Consider the following 16,488-nt stretch of genomic DNA (forward strand, 5'->3'; position numbering starts at 1 on the left):
GTCCTCCTAATCTCTAGCCCAAATTTCCTCTGCTGCAGCTTGAGATCATTGCTTATAACACCTCATAGACACTATGCCACTTGTTTCCATTGGTTGTGGAGGGAATAGCAAGGCCACTAACAGGGTTGTGTTCTGCTTTTTAACCCACCTGAAGAAGATCTCTGCCAGCAAAGACTTTTTTTTTTTTTTTTTTTAAAAGAAGGACACTTTCCAGTCAACCCGAGCTGCACACTGAGTATGGGGCTCGAAGGGAGTCCAGGATCCTGCTATAAAAGGCACCAAATACTGTTGAGGAATTTATCAAGCTCTACCCTCAAGCCTTGCTAGGCGGTCTGACCTATTCCTCCTATGGAGAGCCTGGCAGCTCACTCCTTTGAAAGTTAGAAACCCTTTAACTTTGAACCTTACTTTATTCACAGCCAGTTTTTCCACATTTGCTTGTGTACAACATTGTCCTAAGTAGCTCATCTACATGTTCTCTTTCCCAGATGCCCCTGCTGTACTTATAGAAAATGGCTTTATCTCCCCTCCGCCTTCCACTTGGCTAAGAAAGCTAAACTCTTTCAGTCTCCTCACATAACATAGGTCCTCCGTTGCTCTGATGGTCCTTGCAGCCCTCCTTTGCACCTGTTCCAGTCTGAATAATTTTTTGTTGAACATTCACGGGACTTGACCCCCATATTCCTGATCACAACCTGAAGCCCATTTACCACTCAGGGTGTAGGCGGCGTAGATAAAACAGACACCAGAAGAGCTGGATTTTGCTGGTGACATATAGCTCTTAAGTGGCAGAGCAAAAAAATGCACAACAGACTGAAAAACTGTCCAGCAAAGCAAAAGAAAGGTGGGGTTAATACTCAATTAAGAGAAGAACTGATCTAAAAGTAGAACCTCCCTCAGCAATTCCCACATCAAGTATTACTTAAGAACCTAAAGAATGCAAGAAGTGAATCAATTCATATCAATTCGTAGCAGGAATGCGAATGTTAGCGGAGATGTCCAGAAGGAAATGGCGTCACATGCTGAAAAGGTGGTGGCCACCTTTTTCTGTTTAAAGCAAGATTTGGTCACTGAAAATCTACAGATTAAGGATCAAAGTCTGAATCTTCAATGCACTGGTTATTTCTATCATAACAAGTGGATGCAAAAAGCACAGAAGGTGCAGACAAACCACCGAATGATTTTGAAAGTGCATGCCTTAGAAATAGGAGGTATGAAATGGAATTAATTTGTATCACATGCTGAGACTCTCTTGAGTGTTCAAAAGCCCCTTATCTCTCAAGTCACCTAGAAAAGAATGTGGAAGCATTTGGGATGTGGGTTAAGAAAGCAGAAGGATCATTTGCCATCGCAGGGGTCCTACTGGGCTGTTGACAGGATACGAAAAAGGGCTGACTGAAAGAATCCGTCTGCCAAGGGCTATTCCAGGAGGGGAAATGTCTGTGATCTTGGACGAGAGGACATGCAAAGAGCAGGGAGGGCGAAGGCCTGCTTGGGCACGGCCTGAAAGCACAGGCAGGATTTGGAATAGGGACCTTTTGTTTAAAACTTTAGCACGTGGCTAAATAGCACAACTGTCCCTCTACAAAAACTCTTTCAGAAAATCAGAACAGGGAAGCCTCCGCTCTAGAAGAAGATCGCTGGGCCAAATGGTCTAGACCCAACCAGCCAGTCTTTACACCCTGGGCATTTATGCCAAAAAAATGCCTTGCACAAATATTCCCAAGTCCCCTTCTTTCAATCCTTCATGTGCTGCTATGCTTTGCCCTGCTCTTCCTTCTCCTCTTTGTCTCCGTGGCTAGCAAGCAAACTGACTTCAAAAAAGCAAAAATATGGAACCAGGGGGAGACCAAAGAAGTCAGAGTGAGTTTTAAAATATTAAAATAGTGCATAAAGAGACATCAGAGCCGTTGGGTTTGTGTTGACTGGAGTTTTAAGAACAACTATTGCATATGCATTACTGCTTCGGGGGACAGATAAAAAAGAAGTGGAGGAGGGGGAGGACCAGATGCCCACATTATTGATAAAATAGCTACCATCATCACAGCATTTTGCTTCAGAAGCTCCGGGCACTGGCTTCCACCGATGAAAAGACTCGACTGTCGGATGGCAGCCCCAAGAGCGTCTCAGAAGCAAGGAGGCTGGGTTACATCAAGGGGTGCTGCTGCTGTTACAGCTGCAGAGCTGTGTTGGCAGGGAGCCCTACCAGAGGTGCAGTCCATAGCAGCAGCAAAAGAGGTTTTCCTGTTGGCTTAGCTACACCACCGCCCGACACAACGGAAGAGGCCTTCTTCTGTCAGCACAGTGGTGTCCATCGGCTCAGGAGGGGAGGGGAGGGAGAGCGGGGTGGTTGCTGGCCCAGCAACGTGAGCTTGAGAGCATGATCTTTTCACAGATTTTCACAGCTAGGCAAGCACAAATTTGTCATGTGGACCAGATCAAGGATTACAGATCTAAACAAGCACTCTTGGGGTTTGGGGCACACAGAGTGTTTTGTCACTCCCGAGCTTGCAGAATTCAGCTGCATTGCCCAAACCTGGGCAAGACGCACGTACACAGTGCAGGGTGCACGACCTTCCCAGGGAGAGCGCAAGTTATCCAACAGCTGTCTGTCCCTCTGTCACCTCCAGATGCAATTATGGCCCCTCAGGGCAAAACCAAGATGTGTAATGGTAGGTTTACTTGCAGCCTAGTGTTGGCAATGTGTAGGGCGTGCACGCGGGTGCATGTGCACCCCCTGAGATCGGCCGTGCACTCCCTGGAGGTGCCAGCCATGAAACTGGAAGTGTACTTCTGGCTCGGCAATTGGCCACTGGGGGATCCCCCCAGTCGCTGATAGGCTGGTGGGGGACCCCCTCCCACTGTTGGCAATATGGTGCCCCTCCCAGACTCAGGAGGCACAATCGCCCATGGCTACTAGGCATCCGCATCCTTTCTTGAGCTCCCAACAGGATGTTGGCCCCTGGTAAACAAGGGTGACAGAGCTGGAACTCGAGCTGTGTATGTGGTTGTCATCAGAGCTGTTTCCTTTAGTAAAGTCCCTCTTGGTTAAGAAAGCACCATGATTCTATACAGAAGTCGTCATGCTGAGGCCACATGGTAACTAAAGCTAATGTAAGGGAGGATGCAGCTGCTGACACATTGATCTGCCCACCGATCGCACAGTAGCCCAGTATTCTGCACATTGAACTTGGCATGCAAATGTACTGCAATGTGTTCACTTTAACAAAGAAATCCTCCAAAATACAGGATCTGGTTATTAAAGAGTTGGTTTGGAGAGGTACAAGAGCTGGAACCCTTCAATTTAACTCGCCACGCTGTGCAGATAGGCACTTCCCCAACATCTACACAGATCAGAAGATCTGCTTTGTTCCCATCTCTGCCTTTTTGCCCTTTCATGGATTCACAAAGACTTTATTGGGGTAGTGTATTTGAGCAGCTCCCAACTGCCTCTGGGATTCAGGGTAGTGGGGAACTCAGGCATAGAAATGAGGATAAATTTGCCCTAGGTTAAAAAGCGAACCGAGTCAAAACTGGGAACTGAAGCTAGATTTTCCAGGTCCCAGACCATTGCTTTGATCACAAGACTATTCTTCCTCTGGGGAGTTTTCAGTTATGGCCATAAAGATACAGAGCTGCATTTCAGTGTTCATAAGCAATATCCCTAGACTTGTTCTATCAAAATGGTTTCCAAAACTCGGTGTCTCATCTCTCTTTATCTACTAAGCATGGCAATCAGTGGATAATAATAAGCAATCAAAAATGGAAAAGACAAGGGGAAATTATTTAGACAGTGTCATATCTCCAGAAACATAGAATGAAATTTGCTCCCAGTCCTTGAATGCTTTGTCATGTTCTGCTATCTCTCAGACAATGCATTTTGAGTTTCACAAGTCTTGCTGTGCTCATGGGAGTTATTTAATTTTATATTATATTCATTTTAATCAAGTTAACTGAATAAAAATAATAGCACTGGAGGTGGGAAGATTTCACAACCTTGGCTGCCTTCTGGTACCAAGACATTTAATAAATTCATGCATCTGAGCTTGGGCAGCAGATGAATATGGGATTTGATGCAGCAACAACTTAGGCTGAAGCTGAAAAACCAAGAGAAAGTGATGGCTTCCTTTTAAAAAAAAAAGTCCTAAAACTTTTTTTTTATTATCCTTTTCACAAGCAGGTTTGAATCAGAGCTCAGCTATGAAGGAGCCTGAGAGAGGTTTCTTTTAAACAGCAGGTTTTCTGAGCCTAGAATGAAGTTAGCCCAAGCTGCTCTTATTTCAAAAGCTGCAAGCTGCCAGTGACAAAGCTGACATTGAAATAAAGAGCACGCTGGTTGCAGGTGCCTCCAGGCTTCAGTGATCCTGGGATCTCTGGTATGCTTTAAGCCCTGCTAAAGGGATTTAATTAAGAGCTAGGCATAAGGTGCATAGATCAGGTTTTGACCCCTCAGTGTATTTTCTGGGGTACCAAGTTCAGCTTCATCTCTAAGGACTAGGTTCTGCTATGCTTATGCAGAGTGACTAGCATCTTGCTCTGCAACTGAGACGGGTAGTTCTCAACATTTTTAGACTCAAAGCACCCCTCATTAGACTCAAAGCATCCTTCAGAAAATGCCAGCTCTTAAATTTCACTCTTTTTTTAAAATTCAGATAAATCAGTAGAGAAATTCTTCTGCTGCAAAGAACTCAGCAAGCCTGCAACAGGCAGAGCATTATTGCTAGAGATTCCTATTTGAAATCTCAGGGTTGATTTTGAGGCTCACGTTTGCGCATTAAACGGTGGTAACACTGTGTGATGCACCACAGCACCCTTGAAAGGATTTCAGGGCACCCCAGGGTGCTGCGGCACCCTGGTCAAGAATTACTGCTTTAGAATAACAGGGTTGAGAGGACGAGCCCTTCATTTCAGGTCCTTGCTTCAAAAACAGCCCAGTTGAGTGGTAGGGTATAGTTCCCACCACAAATACAGAAGGCTGCTAGGAAAGGACAACGCTGGGTTCTGACTACACGTGAACTTGCATCACTGACGACAGCTCAACATCTCAGCACAACGGCCTAGAGGTGAGCAAGCCACTGAGACGGAGCCTCTCCCTATTGGATGTGATCCTGTCTGGCCACAGGACAGATATAGCAATGCTGCTGTCCAGTCCTCTGGATAGACAGAAGACTTGTCTCTCCAGGACTGCTAATTCAGTGTCTGCCATCAGCATGACATTCACTTAAAATATTTTTAAAAAACAGATAGAAAACACAGGAGAGGGTAACACCCCAGCCAGTGCCTGGCTGCCTGTGTGCATGTCACGATGAAAAGCATGAGTCTGCAGCGGCTGGAAGCTCACGACTGCTGCTGAAATCACGAGGATGTGTGCGCATGTGTGTGTGTGTGGGGGAATTTAACTGTCACTTCCCCCCACCCCTTGAATCTCCCTGTCCCCTGCAACGCAGCTGCTGCACGTCACAAGTGTATTGCTGATTTTCAGCCTTTGCTGCTACTGGAAGGGGTGAAATTCTACAATGGCAGGTGCCCCCGATACACCAGCCATGTGCAAAATGCCTGCAATCTGCAAAACTGGACAACTGTGTGTGCAAATGCCCCAACTCAGCTGTTTACCCAGGCAGCTACCTGCACATGCCTATCAGGGGTGGAACAGCACAGCTGGTATTCTTAAAAATCACTTCCCTGGGGCTCCAGGTACTCCCAGCTGCAGACAGCCCTGCCCTGAAGAGCTGCAGGCTAAACAGACAAAGCAAATAAAAGATGTGAAAAAAAGCAGCTTAATTACCCCCTTCTGCTGAGATGGGAGAACTGAGACACGAAGGGGTTAAGTGACTTGCCCAAGGTCACACTAGCTATCTCTAGCAGAGGAAATGAACCAAAGATCTGAGTCTTTCTTCTAGTATCTTAATCAGGAAGTAATTTATAATAGTGCTAGCAGCTTCTGAAGTGAGCTAGTGGAACAGGACCAGAAGCACGCAATAGACTTCCCTACACCCGTCCAGTGGGGATATGGTTTTGGGCACCGATTCAATCCAATTATGACACGGACAAGCTGACTGATGTAGCGGCAATGGTAGGCACCATGGGGATGTCTGGGAGAGGGCTTTGACGAACGTGAGCCAGCATTTCTAAATTTGTGACAAAATTCCCATTTCAAGGACTTCTTGAGGGCACTGGGACACCGCCCAGAAACGTGAGACTGTCCTGAAAAATTCAAAGCCTTGTTTTAGAAAAAGTGAAAACACAGCAGGGACCTTCTCTGTGTGCAACTCATTCCAGACAGGAGTAAAATTGGAGTCACTAGGAACAATGGCCACAAGCTGCCAGGAAGCAGATTGAGGTGAGACATCAGGAAGAACTTCTTCATGGTAAGGGTTGCCAAAATCTGGAATGGGCTTCCAAGGGAGGTGGTGCTCTCCCCTACCCTGGGGGTCTTTAAGAAGAGGCTGGACACGCACCTGGCTGGGGGCGTCTGACCCCAGCGCTCTTTCCGGCCCAGGGCAGGGGGTCGGACTCAATGATCTGCTGAGGTCCCTTCCGACCCTAACATCTATGAATCTATGAAATTGTCCTACTTCATTTAACTCACTGATGAATACTAACCAAGGATTTGGCCGATGTTTTTCGAGACAAACCTAGTCTTAGGCTTAATTCAATTTACAGGGAAAAGAATCTGACCAAAGCCAATTAGGCCAAATTGCTAATGTGTTCAATGGATTGGCTCTACACGGCTGTATGGCAGGTGCTAATGGCCAACCCTATAGCTGGTGACAAATCAGTTGGGTTCCAGCAGAGCTACAGTAACTATCCAGGGAACTGGCCCTAGGACTTGCGCTGGTAGTTATTTTGCAAGTGCTTCACTCCGAATTGCTAAGGAGTCGGCAGAGCAGTGGCATCTCCTCTGCCGCACTTACTTCACTGAGGAATGGCAGGTGGAGGTCTGCAGAGGTCTGTACTCGGTAGCCCAGGGAAGTGGTGCAGAAGGGGGAAAGCTGCTGCTGCTTCAAAACCACCATGCCAGCCAGAGTTTCCAAAGAGACAGCGAGTCAGAAAGCATCTTCACCCCCCAGCTGTGATTCACCAACTCAAGCCTCACTAAACTGCAAACAGCTCTGCAGATGTCTGGATGGAAATACATTTTCAATCCCAACACTTCAGTTTTATATTCTGTGAGGTGGGAATCGCATCCAATCTTCTGTACACAACAAGGTCCATCTTGCAGTTCCCATTAACCTTCAAGTGCTCTTTTAAAAGCTAATCTCCCAGAATCCTTCCCTTTAAAATAATGGAACATAATTATGCAATTCATCAACATTTCTCCCCCCCAACACCATCTAACTCTGTAACCTACAGCCCAAGTCATGTTTCAAAAGACCGGGATCTGATAATATAGTACCATTCTCATCGCTAGTGAGCTGTACTGTAATTACAGAGATGTGTTGCAGGCATTACGCTCTCTACAATTAGTGCTAATTGCATTACATTGTCACAAAGAAATCATTTTTTCTCCATGAGCTGGTGAGATTGGGTTGGACAGTTTAATAAGGCTGGAAAGTACTTAATGGCATGTCACAGAAGTGGCCAGTGTTACAGAGCGTGTGACAATGGTTGTGAATCTAAAAGGCAGCGCTGAGACCAGCCAGACTGGGATGTTCACAGATAACCACTAGCCAACACCTTGGCACTATATCATAATATGTGAAGTGCCTAATGAAGGGCGTTTCAACCTGAAAACTTGCAAAGAAAGAATTTTTTTTGCTCCTTTGTAGTTGGTCTAATAAAACGTATCACCTCTAAACCAAGAGCTCTGCCTGCCTAAAAAGTGACAACACATTCATGAGTAAAACAAATGTAAGAAAGATTTTCTTGGCAACACCACCTGTAAGATGAAGCAATTTTTTCTGCATGTTTCTTGGGCTTCTCCTGATTATTCAGTTTGATTTGTCTTCAAAGAGAGCTCTGGCTCCTCAGCAAACACACAGATCCAAATTCTAAGTTGGAAATAAAGCCTGATCTACCTGGTGCCCTGTCCCACTGTTGAAACAAGGTTTTCCCAGCCACAGATGCTGACAAACAAATGCAGCACATCACCAAAAATATGTTGCTTTCCCCATGACAAAAAGCTGGCCTTAATATTATTAATCTCCATCACACAAATGCACAGCTGGTGGGATAACAGCTAAAAACTAGCACTGCAGCTCTGTCTGCCTGGCTGGACACACTGGCCGCAAAACCAATTGCACTTCATCACTGCAAATACATGAAACCATCCTTCAATGGATTAGTCCTTATGTCACTGGTTGCAGAACTGGTGCACTTGAAGTATGTGCCTGGTCTTCTAGCATCTTTGTCTCAAAACATAGACTGGCCTCTTTGGTTACAGTTGTTCCCTTCAGGCGTATTAGCTGTAAATTTTTGCATGTTAGGGAATAATAGAAAATGAGGGTTGAAAGGGACTTCAGGAGGTCACATCTAATCCAACCCCCTGCTCCAAGCAAGACCACCCCCAACTAGATCATGCCAGCCAAGGCTTCGTCAAGATAAGGGCTTAAAAACCTCCAAGGATGGAGCTTCCACCACCGCTCTGGGTCACCTGTTCCAGTGTTTTACTACCCACCGAGTGACAAAAATTTCCCCAATAGCAACCTAAACTTCCCTTGCTGCAACTTGAGCCCATTGCTCCTTCTTCTGTCCTCTGTCACCACTGAGAACAGTCCAGCTCCATCCTCTTTCAAATGGTTAAAGGATGCTATCAAATCCCTCCTCAGTCTTCTCTTCTCCAAACTAAATAAACCTAGCTCCCTCAGCCTCTTCTCATAAGTTATGTGCTCCAACCCTCTCACCATTTTCGCTGGACTCTCTCCAATTTGCTCACATCCTTTCTGTAGTGGGGGGCCCAAAACTGGACACAGTACTCCAGAGGTGGCCTCACCCGGGCTGGATAGTGCCGAATAATCACTTCCCTCGATCTGCTGGCAACACTCCTACCAATGCAGCCCAGGATGCCATTAGCCTTCTTGGCAAGAAGGGCACACTGCTGGCTCATATTCATCTTATTGCCCACTGTAACCCCCAGGTGCTTTTCTGCACAATCTGGAAGCAGGAAAAATAAGTATGTAACACCAGGCATACGATTATATGGCCTGCTTAATATGGCAGAGTATTGTTAGGTCAGAGATATCTAGGAGAGAACAGTAAACACGGTGGAGGCAAACAGCATTGTAATGAACACACAGCGCTCTACTGTAATTTATGAGGTTGGATAGAATTTGATCCACATTTAACTGTAACCCCACTGAAGTCAATGCAACTATAATGGACTGGTTTGCAGCCAGGTATAAGTGCGTCACTGAGCTGGCACTAAATAGAGCAGGATGAAATTTGACCTTTGAAACTTTTATCCAACAGAAAACGAGAAGGGAAAACCAAAAAAGTATTACCACTGCTGGACTGTTCCATTTCTCCTTAGATGTGGCAAATCTCAGCAGAATGGCAGACCCTGGGAAGTGCAAAAGCCTTCTCCCCATTCAAACCGCTTTCTCCAGGTCAGGGACGAGTCTCAATAGACAGCAGTAACGAGGAAGCTTGCCTTGCTGCTACCTGCCCTGTAATTAAGCTTCCAAAGCTATCAATGGAGTCCCATCAAGCTACAGTAAATTAACTTTCTATGGGCCTTTCAGGAAATGGTGGGAGGACGGTTTTGATTGAAAGGAAAAGGGGAGATACTATGCTGGCACATGGCTACATTGTAGAACGACTGCTGATTACTTGTCAGGAGCAGAGCCTGTTAGGTCTCTTCAGGGTGTTAATTCCTGTTTTCCTTTCAGATCATGAAGCCTGAAGATTAAACTAGATTTGGAGCATTCACAGGAGATTGAGAGAAGAGTGGGCTTCAGGGAGAAGGATTATTGCTAAGGCTGAGAATTTCTTGTTACACCGGGCTGCAACAAAGGCTCTGATTTGAGGGGAGAGAGATGCCTGCAGTCTGGAAATTGAAAAAGCCCCTGCACTGGGATAGTCATAAAGGGTTTGCATGGGGAGGGTGGGGTGGCAATAAAAAGTGGCTGACACAGATCAGCTAAATTCCTGGTAGCTCACTCAATCCTGGGTCCTGAGGCAGATGCTATTTCTGCAACGAGGATTTGGGGATGGATGCTGTGACTCGGCCTGCGGAGCGCCTGCTCTTCCATCAGCAAACAAGTAGGTTGGGAGATCTGGTCAAATCTCCCTCAATCCCACTTCAGACCGAGCCAAATCCTTTGGTTTATCACATGATTAGCAAACTGGATTTGGTTATGATCATCACAGCAGCATGGCACGTACCACTTACCCCCTGTCGGGACACCACTTCAGCTCAGTTCAGTCTCCGATTATAGAATTAGTAGCACTGTCCCTCGCCATATGCAATTTCTATGGGAAAATGCCACGTTCAATCATTTCAGTCAGCTTCTTTGCCTTTTACGAGCCATTCTTCACCTCCTGAAGAGAGACCCATAAACTAACCAAGAGCCTTACTAATAATCAGGGAATTTGTATGAGAAACTCCAGGGGTCACCTGGCCACTTGCTAACCTCACTCGTGGAGGAGGCAAAGTTTCAGCTCCCCACATAATCTATGCTCAGACATTGTAGGCCATTATTCCCTCCTGGTGAATGATGCACATAAAAGGTTGCTGATTTGGTTGCCAGCATTCATTTGACTGGCGCTCATGCCGTAACGGCTGCAAGTGGCAAGCTGCGTGGCAAGCATGTGGGATGCTAGCTTACCAAAGAAGGTTGTCTAGGGCCAGCTGGCCTCTGGCAAGCTTAGACCGCACGTGGCCATAAGTGTACAATTCAAAGCGTGCAATATTAACTCCCGTAACTGGGACAGGACGACACAACGCTTGTTGACTTGTATGGGCACAGCCCCTTCTGAGCACTAGGGCCTTTGAGATGTTGAGTAAATGTGCCAGAGGAAAATGGTTCATTCACATAGCAGGTGCTCGCTGATGGCATGAAGCACTGTCCTCTTCAGGGATGGAGACCAGACAAGAACAGCCACCTGCTACCAAGTCCACCTGTTGGGAACTATGGCGGAGATTTTCAAAGCAGCATAATGGACTTAAAACATCCAACTTCTGCCGAGGGCCAATGAGAAGGTTTCAGGATGGGCTGTAGCTGTGCAGCGCAAGCCCGGCCCCTGCTTTTGTAAGTGCCTTTTGTGGTAGGCATGGCCTGACATATTTTTAAAGGGCTTTGTTCTCCTGAAATCTTCCACGTAACATCCTCAGTAGCACTTGGCAGCATTTCAGATCCGGAGTTCCTCAAAAGCAGCTGCTCTGTTTGCAGATGGAAAGGAAGCCAAGGCAGCAAGATATCTTAACTTCAAGCTTCGTTCTTTCATGACTTCCGTATTCTGCAGTTAGTGCCGCAGCCTGAATATTCACCTAAATACTTTGTCCCATGTGGGGAAGGCAACAGTCCCTGGCTATATTCAGAAAGGACTGAAGGAATTTGATTCTGTCTAGCTGGAAGTTTGACCCCACAATGTTGCTGAACATAGGGGTTTTATTTAGTCTTCTAAATGGCATATTTTTTTACCTGCTTTTTGCCCCAATTACATACACCAGACATTTTGTACTAATCCCTTCCTTTTCATTTACCAGGTGCTAATCACAGAGTCATCCAGTGCTTTCAATTTTCAAGACCACAAGGTGGGATACATAGGGAACAAAGGTGAACAAGAGGTACAAAGAGACAAGGAAGCTACCTTTAGCAATAATGAAAAGCGAGGATGTAGAGGAGTGTGTCCCCCAGAAGTGGAAGGGAGTAATCATAAAGAGCGGTGAAGTCCAGCTGCTAGGGAAAGAGATATCCTGCTTTGTATTTAAAGTTAGTTCGATCCTTTGTCAGCTGAATTGGTTTTGACAGAGCCCAGATGGGAACAGTTCATGCACATAAAGAAAAGAGCAATCATTTAGCAAGAGGCAAAGCTGACCTGGCAGGAGTCATGAAGCTGGTCAAACTGCAAGGCTGCAAAACCTCTGCAGCAGATGCCCCATGTGTGCTAACAAAGCCTGGGAATCGGGGGAATCAAAAGCGGGCGTTCTGCACCAGTATCTATGCTGCCATGTGTGCGTCTTGAAGAAGGAAATACTCTTTTTGTCTTCTTTTTTATGGTGGCCACAGGGAGAAAGGGGTACTTGGGTAACTAAATGCAAACTGGAGCGCCCAAACCACGACCTTGGCCAAAGATTTTCCTCTTCAGTTTGAGATCCTAGATCCGCTGTTTTATGATGCTGTTTATATTGCCAGGGCACCTGCAGGTCCCAGCAGAGACCAAAGCCCTTGAATACCGAGCTCTGGAAAAAACGCACGTATGAGATTGTCAGCGCTGGGGCCATCTTGCAACATCAATACACCAGACAGACAACAGGTGAGAGGAGAGAGAGGCACAGGGAGCGTTAGCGATTTGCCTCCGATGCCACAGAGAGCTGGTGGCCCAGCTAGGAGAAGCACGCAGTGCTCAAACCACTGATCTACACTACCTCCAAACTATGCTTATTAAGTAAATGACCTAGAACCTGCATGGTCCCATCCCCATTCAACTGGTAGGCTTGCTCGCACCTAATTTCCCTTCTGATGTCTCCTCCTAGCGTTAAAACTAAGAAAAAACGTTGAACAAAAATCTCCCTTTGACAGGCCCCACCCTTAAAAGCCCGAACAACAGGGCAGACCCTACAGTGAGAGACTGCGGGACCTGAACCTGTTCAGCCTCCACAAGAGAAGGCTAAGGGGGACCTGGTGACTGTCTATAGACTCACTAGGGGGGACCAGAGGGGTTTGGGGGAGACGCTGTTTCCCCTAGCGCCCGCTGGCATAACAAGGAGTAATGGGCACAAGTTGATGGAGAGGAGGTATAGATTGGACATCCGCAAAAACTACTTCACGGTTAGGGCGGCTAGGAGCTGGAACCAACTTCCAAGGGAAGTGGTGCTGGCCCCTACCCTGGGGGTCTTTAAGAAGAGGCTGGATGCCTACCTGGCTGGACTCGTTTGAGTCCCATTTCTCTTTTTGGGGTTTTTTGTTGTTCTCCCGCCCTGGCGGGGGGTCGGGCTAGAAGATCTACTAGGTCCCTTCCGACCCTTAATCTATGAATCTATGAATCTATGAAAGGGTTCCTGATCTACCACATTCTGCTAGCAGGCTTTTTTTGGAAGATACCCAACACAAGCACCTGTTCTGGTGGCCAACAGGAGAGTATTTTCCTATGGCAGCCTTGCACTAAGAAATCACACTCATAAGGGCACATCCAGATGACAAGAACAACTGTGCTGGAGGACTTTGTTACAATCCAGTGGGTTTTTTTTATATTGCACATAGGATCTGACCCAGGCTCCATGTCTCCAGTAGCTGCCTCTGGGGCCAGTGACAGTGCCCAGGAAAAGATACTCCAGAAGAAAGTGCAAGAAAACCCCTACCTCTGGCAGTTGGAGCTGGCTTAAACCCCGAAGCACAACGTTTAACATCTCTTGCCAGATGTTTTTTCTTCATTTGCTAACATCTGAATAGTTGTGTTCTCCATATTGGAGTCCAATCCCTTTTTTTTTTGGATCTCAGAAACTTACTGGCTTCAATGACATCCTGTGGCAGGGAGTTCCAGGGTCTAATTGCACATGGCGCAAGATCGCTTGACTTTCAAATTCATCCCCTTTCGTCTCACTGCATTCCCCTAGCCCCTACCAACAGCCTGCACTCACCTGCAAGGACTTGTGCTATCAACTGGGGCTGGGCAAGGAGACGCAGTGATGGATCATGCACCAACAGCAAACACACAGCTCTCTCCTAGTAGCCAGCGAGCTCGCTGCCAACTGCCCAACCTGGGAAATGACGCAGTTGTGGTTTATTTCTAGGATCCTCCAATCCATTCCAGGAAATTCCGGTTAATTATACACATAATGGAAGGGGGAAAAAACTGCCAGATTCCCAAAGGTCTTTGGGCTCTCCGAGTGAGCAGGGAGGTGAGGCAAGGGCCTCTGAGCATTTAATGTGTCAAGGAAACTCAACTCTTTGGCTGCGGTCCAGGAACTTTTCATGTGGATTTCCAGCCACAGCCAGGGGATTCTCGGGTGCTAGAGGAGCCTTTAATTTAAACCAGGTGCCTCTGAAAGGAAAACACTCATGAAAGGCAAACTTGGTTGCTTTCCCTCGACAATAAAAAAGGGCAATCACGCACATTTCACTGAAATATTCTTCTTGGAACCCAGGCCCTTGCTTTAAACGAGCTGCTGAAACCTCATCCATTTGGGCAATCTGCATGAAACTGAAACTACCAATATTTCTGGAGCCAGAAAAATAGTTTAGCCGAGTGCCAGCTGAGTCCGCCCAGAGCTGCCAAGCGAGAGATCTTACAGTATGGAAAGCGCGCAGGCTGGCGGAGAACAAAGGCAAACCGTCTTTGTAACATTCCTCCACTCTCTCTTTTGTTGCTGCTGTCTGTAAACTTAACACTAGCACTGCCACAGCTGGTTGCAATTGTCCTAGTTACCAGGCAGATGCGGAGTAAGGAGGTAGCAGGAACTTGAAAAGTCAGGGGAAAAGACGAGGTCTTATATGATGCATCGCAGGAGAGAAGCTGCCGCTGGCCTCTTGTTCTAGCTAGTCTAGGACGCTGTCCCCGCTGGGAAAAGAAAAATCGATAACCACAACCATCCTAGCACGTTAGAAATAGTCGGGCCTTGGCATTAACCAACACGGGCTTTCTTTGTCCTCCGAGACAAAGCTAGCCAAATGGTGCAGCAGATCGTCCCTGAGGGACGCGTACAGAAGCACCAACTTGCAGCCTCCCGGAGCTTTCCTGACTTACCCGGCTATGACAATGAAAAAATCCAGGCGGTTCCACGTGTCTCCCAAGTAGCACTTCTTCCCAAAGATCCCGAGCGCAATCATCTTGACTATCATTTCCACAGCAAAGAAGGCAAAGATGAAATCATCGAAGCTCTAGAAAACAAAGCAGCAGAATGAGTTCAGAAGAAAAACAGCCGTGCCCGCCCCCTGAACTACAGAATGGCAAAAAATAAAAATAAAAACGGAAGTCTGCCCCACCGTGACAAAGAGAAAAACACACTACATGGGTACAAGCACGCGTCTCCTGATCCACGATGGCCCAAACGGAGCAATATAGACCCAGGCAGAAGAGAGACTTTGGGAGGAGATGACTTTATATTGTGTACTGAGCTCAAGGAAGATTCCCCAGCAGCTTCCCTCAACTGCTGTTTTTGACATCAGTAGGGCTAATGGAAGGTACTGAGGACCTAATCCAAAGCCCACTAAAGTCAATGAGTCTTTCAGATGACTTTAGTGGGCTTCTTATGAAGCTCTGATTAATGAGGCTGAGGTCTAAGTTCTGCAAATGGGTACAGCTCGGATAGCAATGGTGCACCTCCCTGCACACAGTTCAATCAATGGGCCTCCAATCCTAAAGAGAAGGAACCAACACTTTGGGGGGAGGGAGTATTTTAAATTATGCCTGCACTATAACCCAGCTCTTTTCAAAAGCCCTACTGTCCTCCAGAAGGTTTAAGCTGCATTAGGGCCAAAAGGCAGATGACAGCGGCCTTGCCTGACACCAAGAGCTTGCACCAGTGCGCGCACACTGGCATGACAGCCCTCTGACCGCTGAAATCCTCAGTGTAGGCAACAGCCCAGGCTCGTAAAGGGTCTCAGGGCATTTTTACACGTGGGCAGAAGCGAATTTTGGTATCGTGTGGATCAGGCTCATTTTCTCTCTCTGCACCTGCGAACAGAAATGGGGCTTTTCCTTTGGCCAGCCTAACAGTGCTTCTGGACACTGACAAACGGGAAACCTTCCAAGGCCTCCATTCAATTAGAAACAGTCAGCGAGGAAAGGTCCATACCTGGAGAATCCTGCAGCGCGGGGAGCCGCAGGCAGTATCTTCACAGGGGTGGAACATGCCCAGCGTCACACAGTTCAGGAGAATCACCAGCATGCTGACCCTTTCGAACCAGGTACATAGGCGCTCAGTCAAGGAAACCAACAGCCCTTTCCGAGCAGAACCTGGGAAGGACCTAGGAGGACTCAACCCATCCTTTTCACCCACTGGGATTAAGGAAGCCAAGGCACAAACAGGAAATAATAATGATATCCAGCTCTTCTCTGAGATTTGCCACCTGTGTACCCCAATGAGCTTTACAAAGGAGGTCACCATCTTAACCCCGATTTTATGGAAGAAGAAGATGATAACGAAGGGAGTGATACTAGCTTGGCCAGAGACGCAATCCCTTTTTCAATCCAGGGGTTCCCAAGGTTGCTCTTTTTCAAGACGGCCACTCCCACCCTTACTAAAATTCTCCCCTTGATCCGAGAGCCTGGTACCAATACTTTTCTGTTGCCAGCAGACTTATCTGATCGACTCAGATGCTGCGTCTGGGAAAAGGGGATTTGTATCAGACAAGAATCCTTGTGGGAGTGTCACCATCAAGGAAA

At 46.9% G+C, this 16,488-nt stretch overlaps 1 protein-coding gene across 4 annotated transcripts in view; it reads right to left on the bottom strand.

The window, feature by feature from the left end:
- The window catches only part of CACNA1G (calcium voltage-gated channel subunit alpha1 G), a 324,600-nt gene extending 308,376 nt beyond the window's left edge, over positions 1 to 16,224 (bottom strand). The window contains exons 1-2 of one of the 4 annotated variants that reach the window (XM_019517481.1): positions 15,899 to 16,036; positions 14,848 to 14,981 (exon numbers count right to left, since the gene is read on the bottom strand). In XM_019517481.1, coding sequence (XP_019373026.1) covers positions 14,848 to 14,981; positions 15,899 to 15,991 — 227 coding nt within the window. In that variant the 5' untranslated portion in view covers positions 15,992 to 16,036. Of the gene's footprint in view, positions 1 to 14,847; positions 14,982 to 15,898 lie in introns of all 4 variants that reach the window. The other 3 variants (XM_019517491.1, XM_019517507.1, XM_019517498.1) reach the window with 3 other exon arrangements.
- Positions 16,225 to 16,488: the final 264 nt, after the last annotated feature.

This window comes from Gavialis gangeticus, unplaced genomic scaffold (genome assembly GCF_001723915.1).
Source record: "Gavialis gangeticus isolate Ggan-Ray unplaced genomic scaffold, GavGan_comp1, whole genome shotgun sequence".
NCBI classification, from domain to species: Eukaryota; Metazoa; Chordata; order Crocodylia; family Gavialidae; genus Gavialis; species Gavialis gangeticus.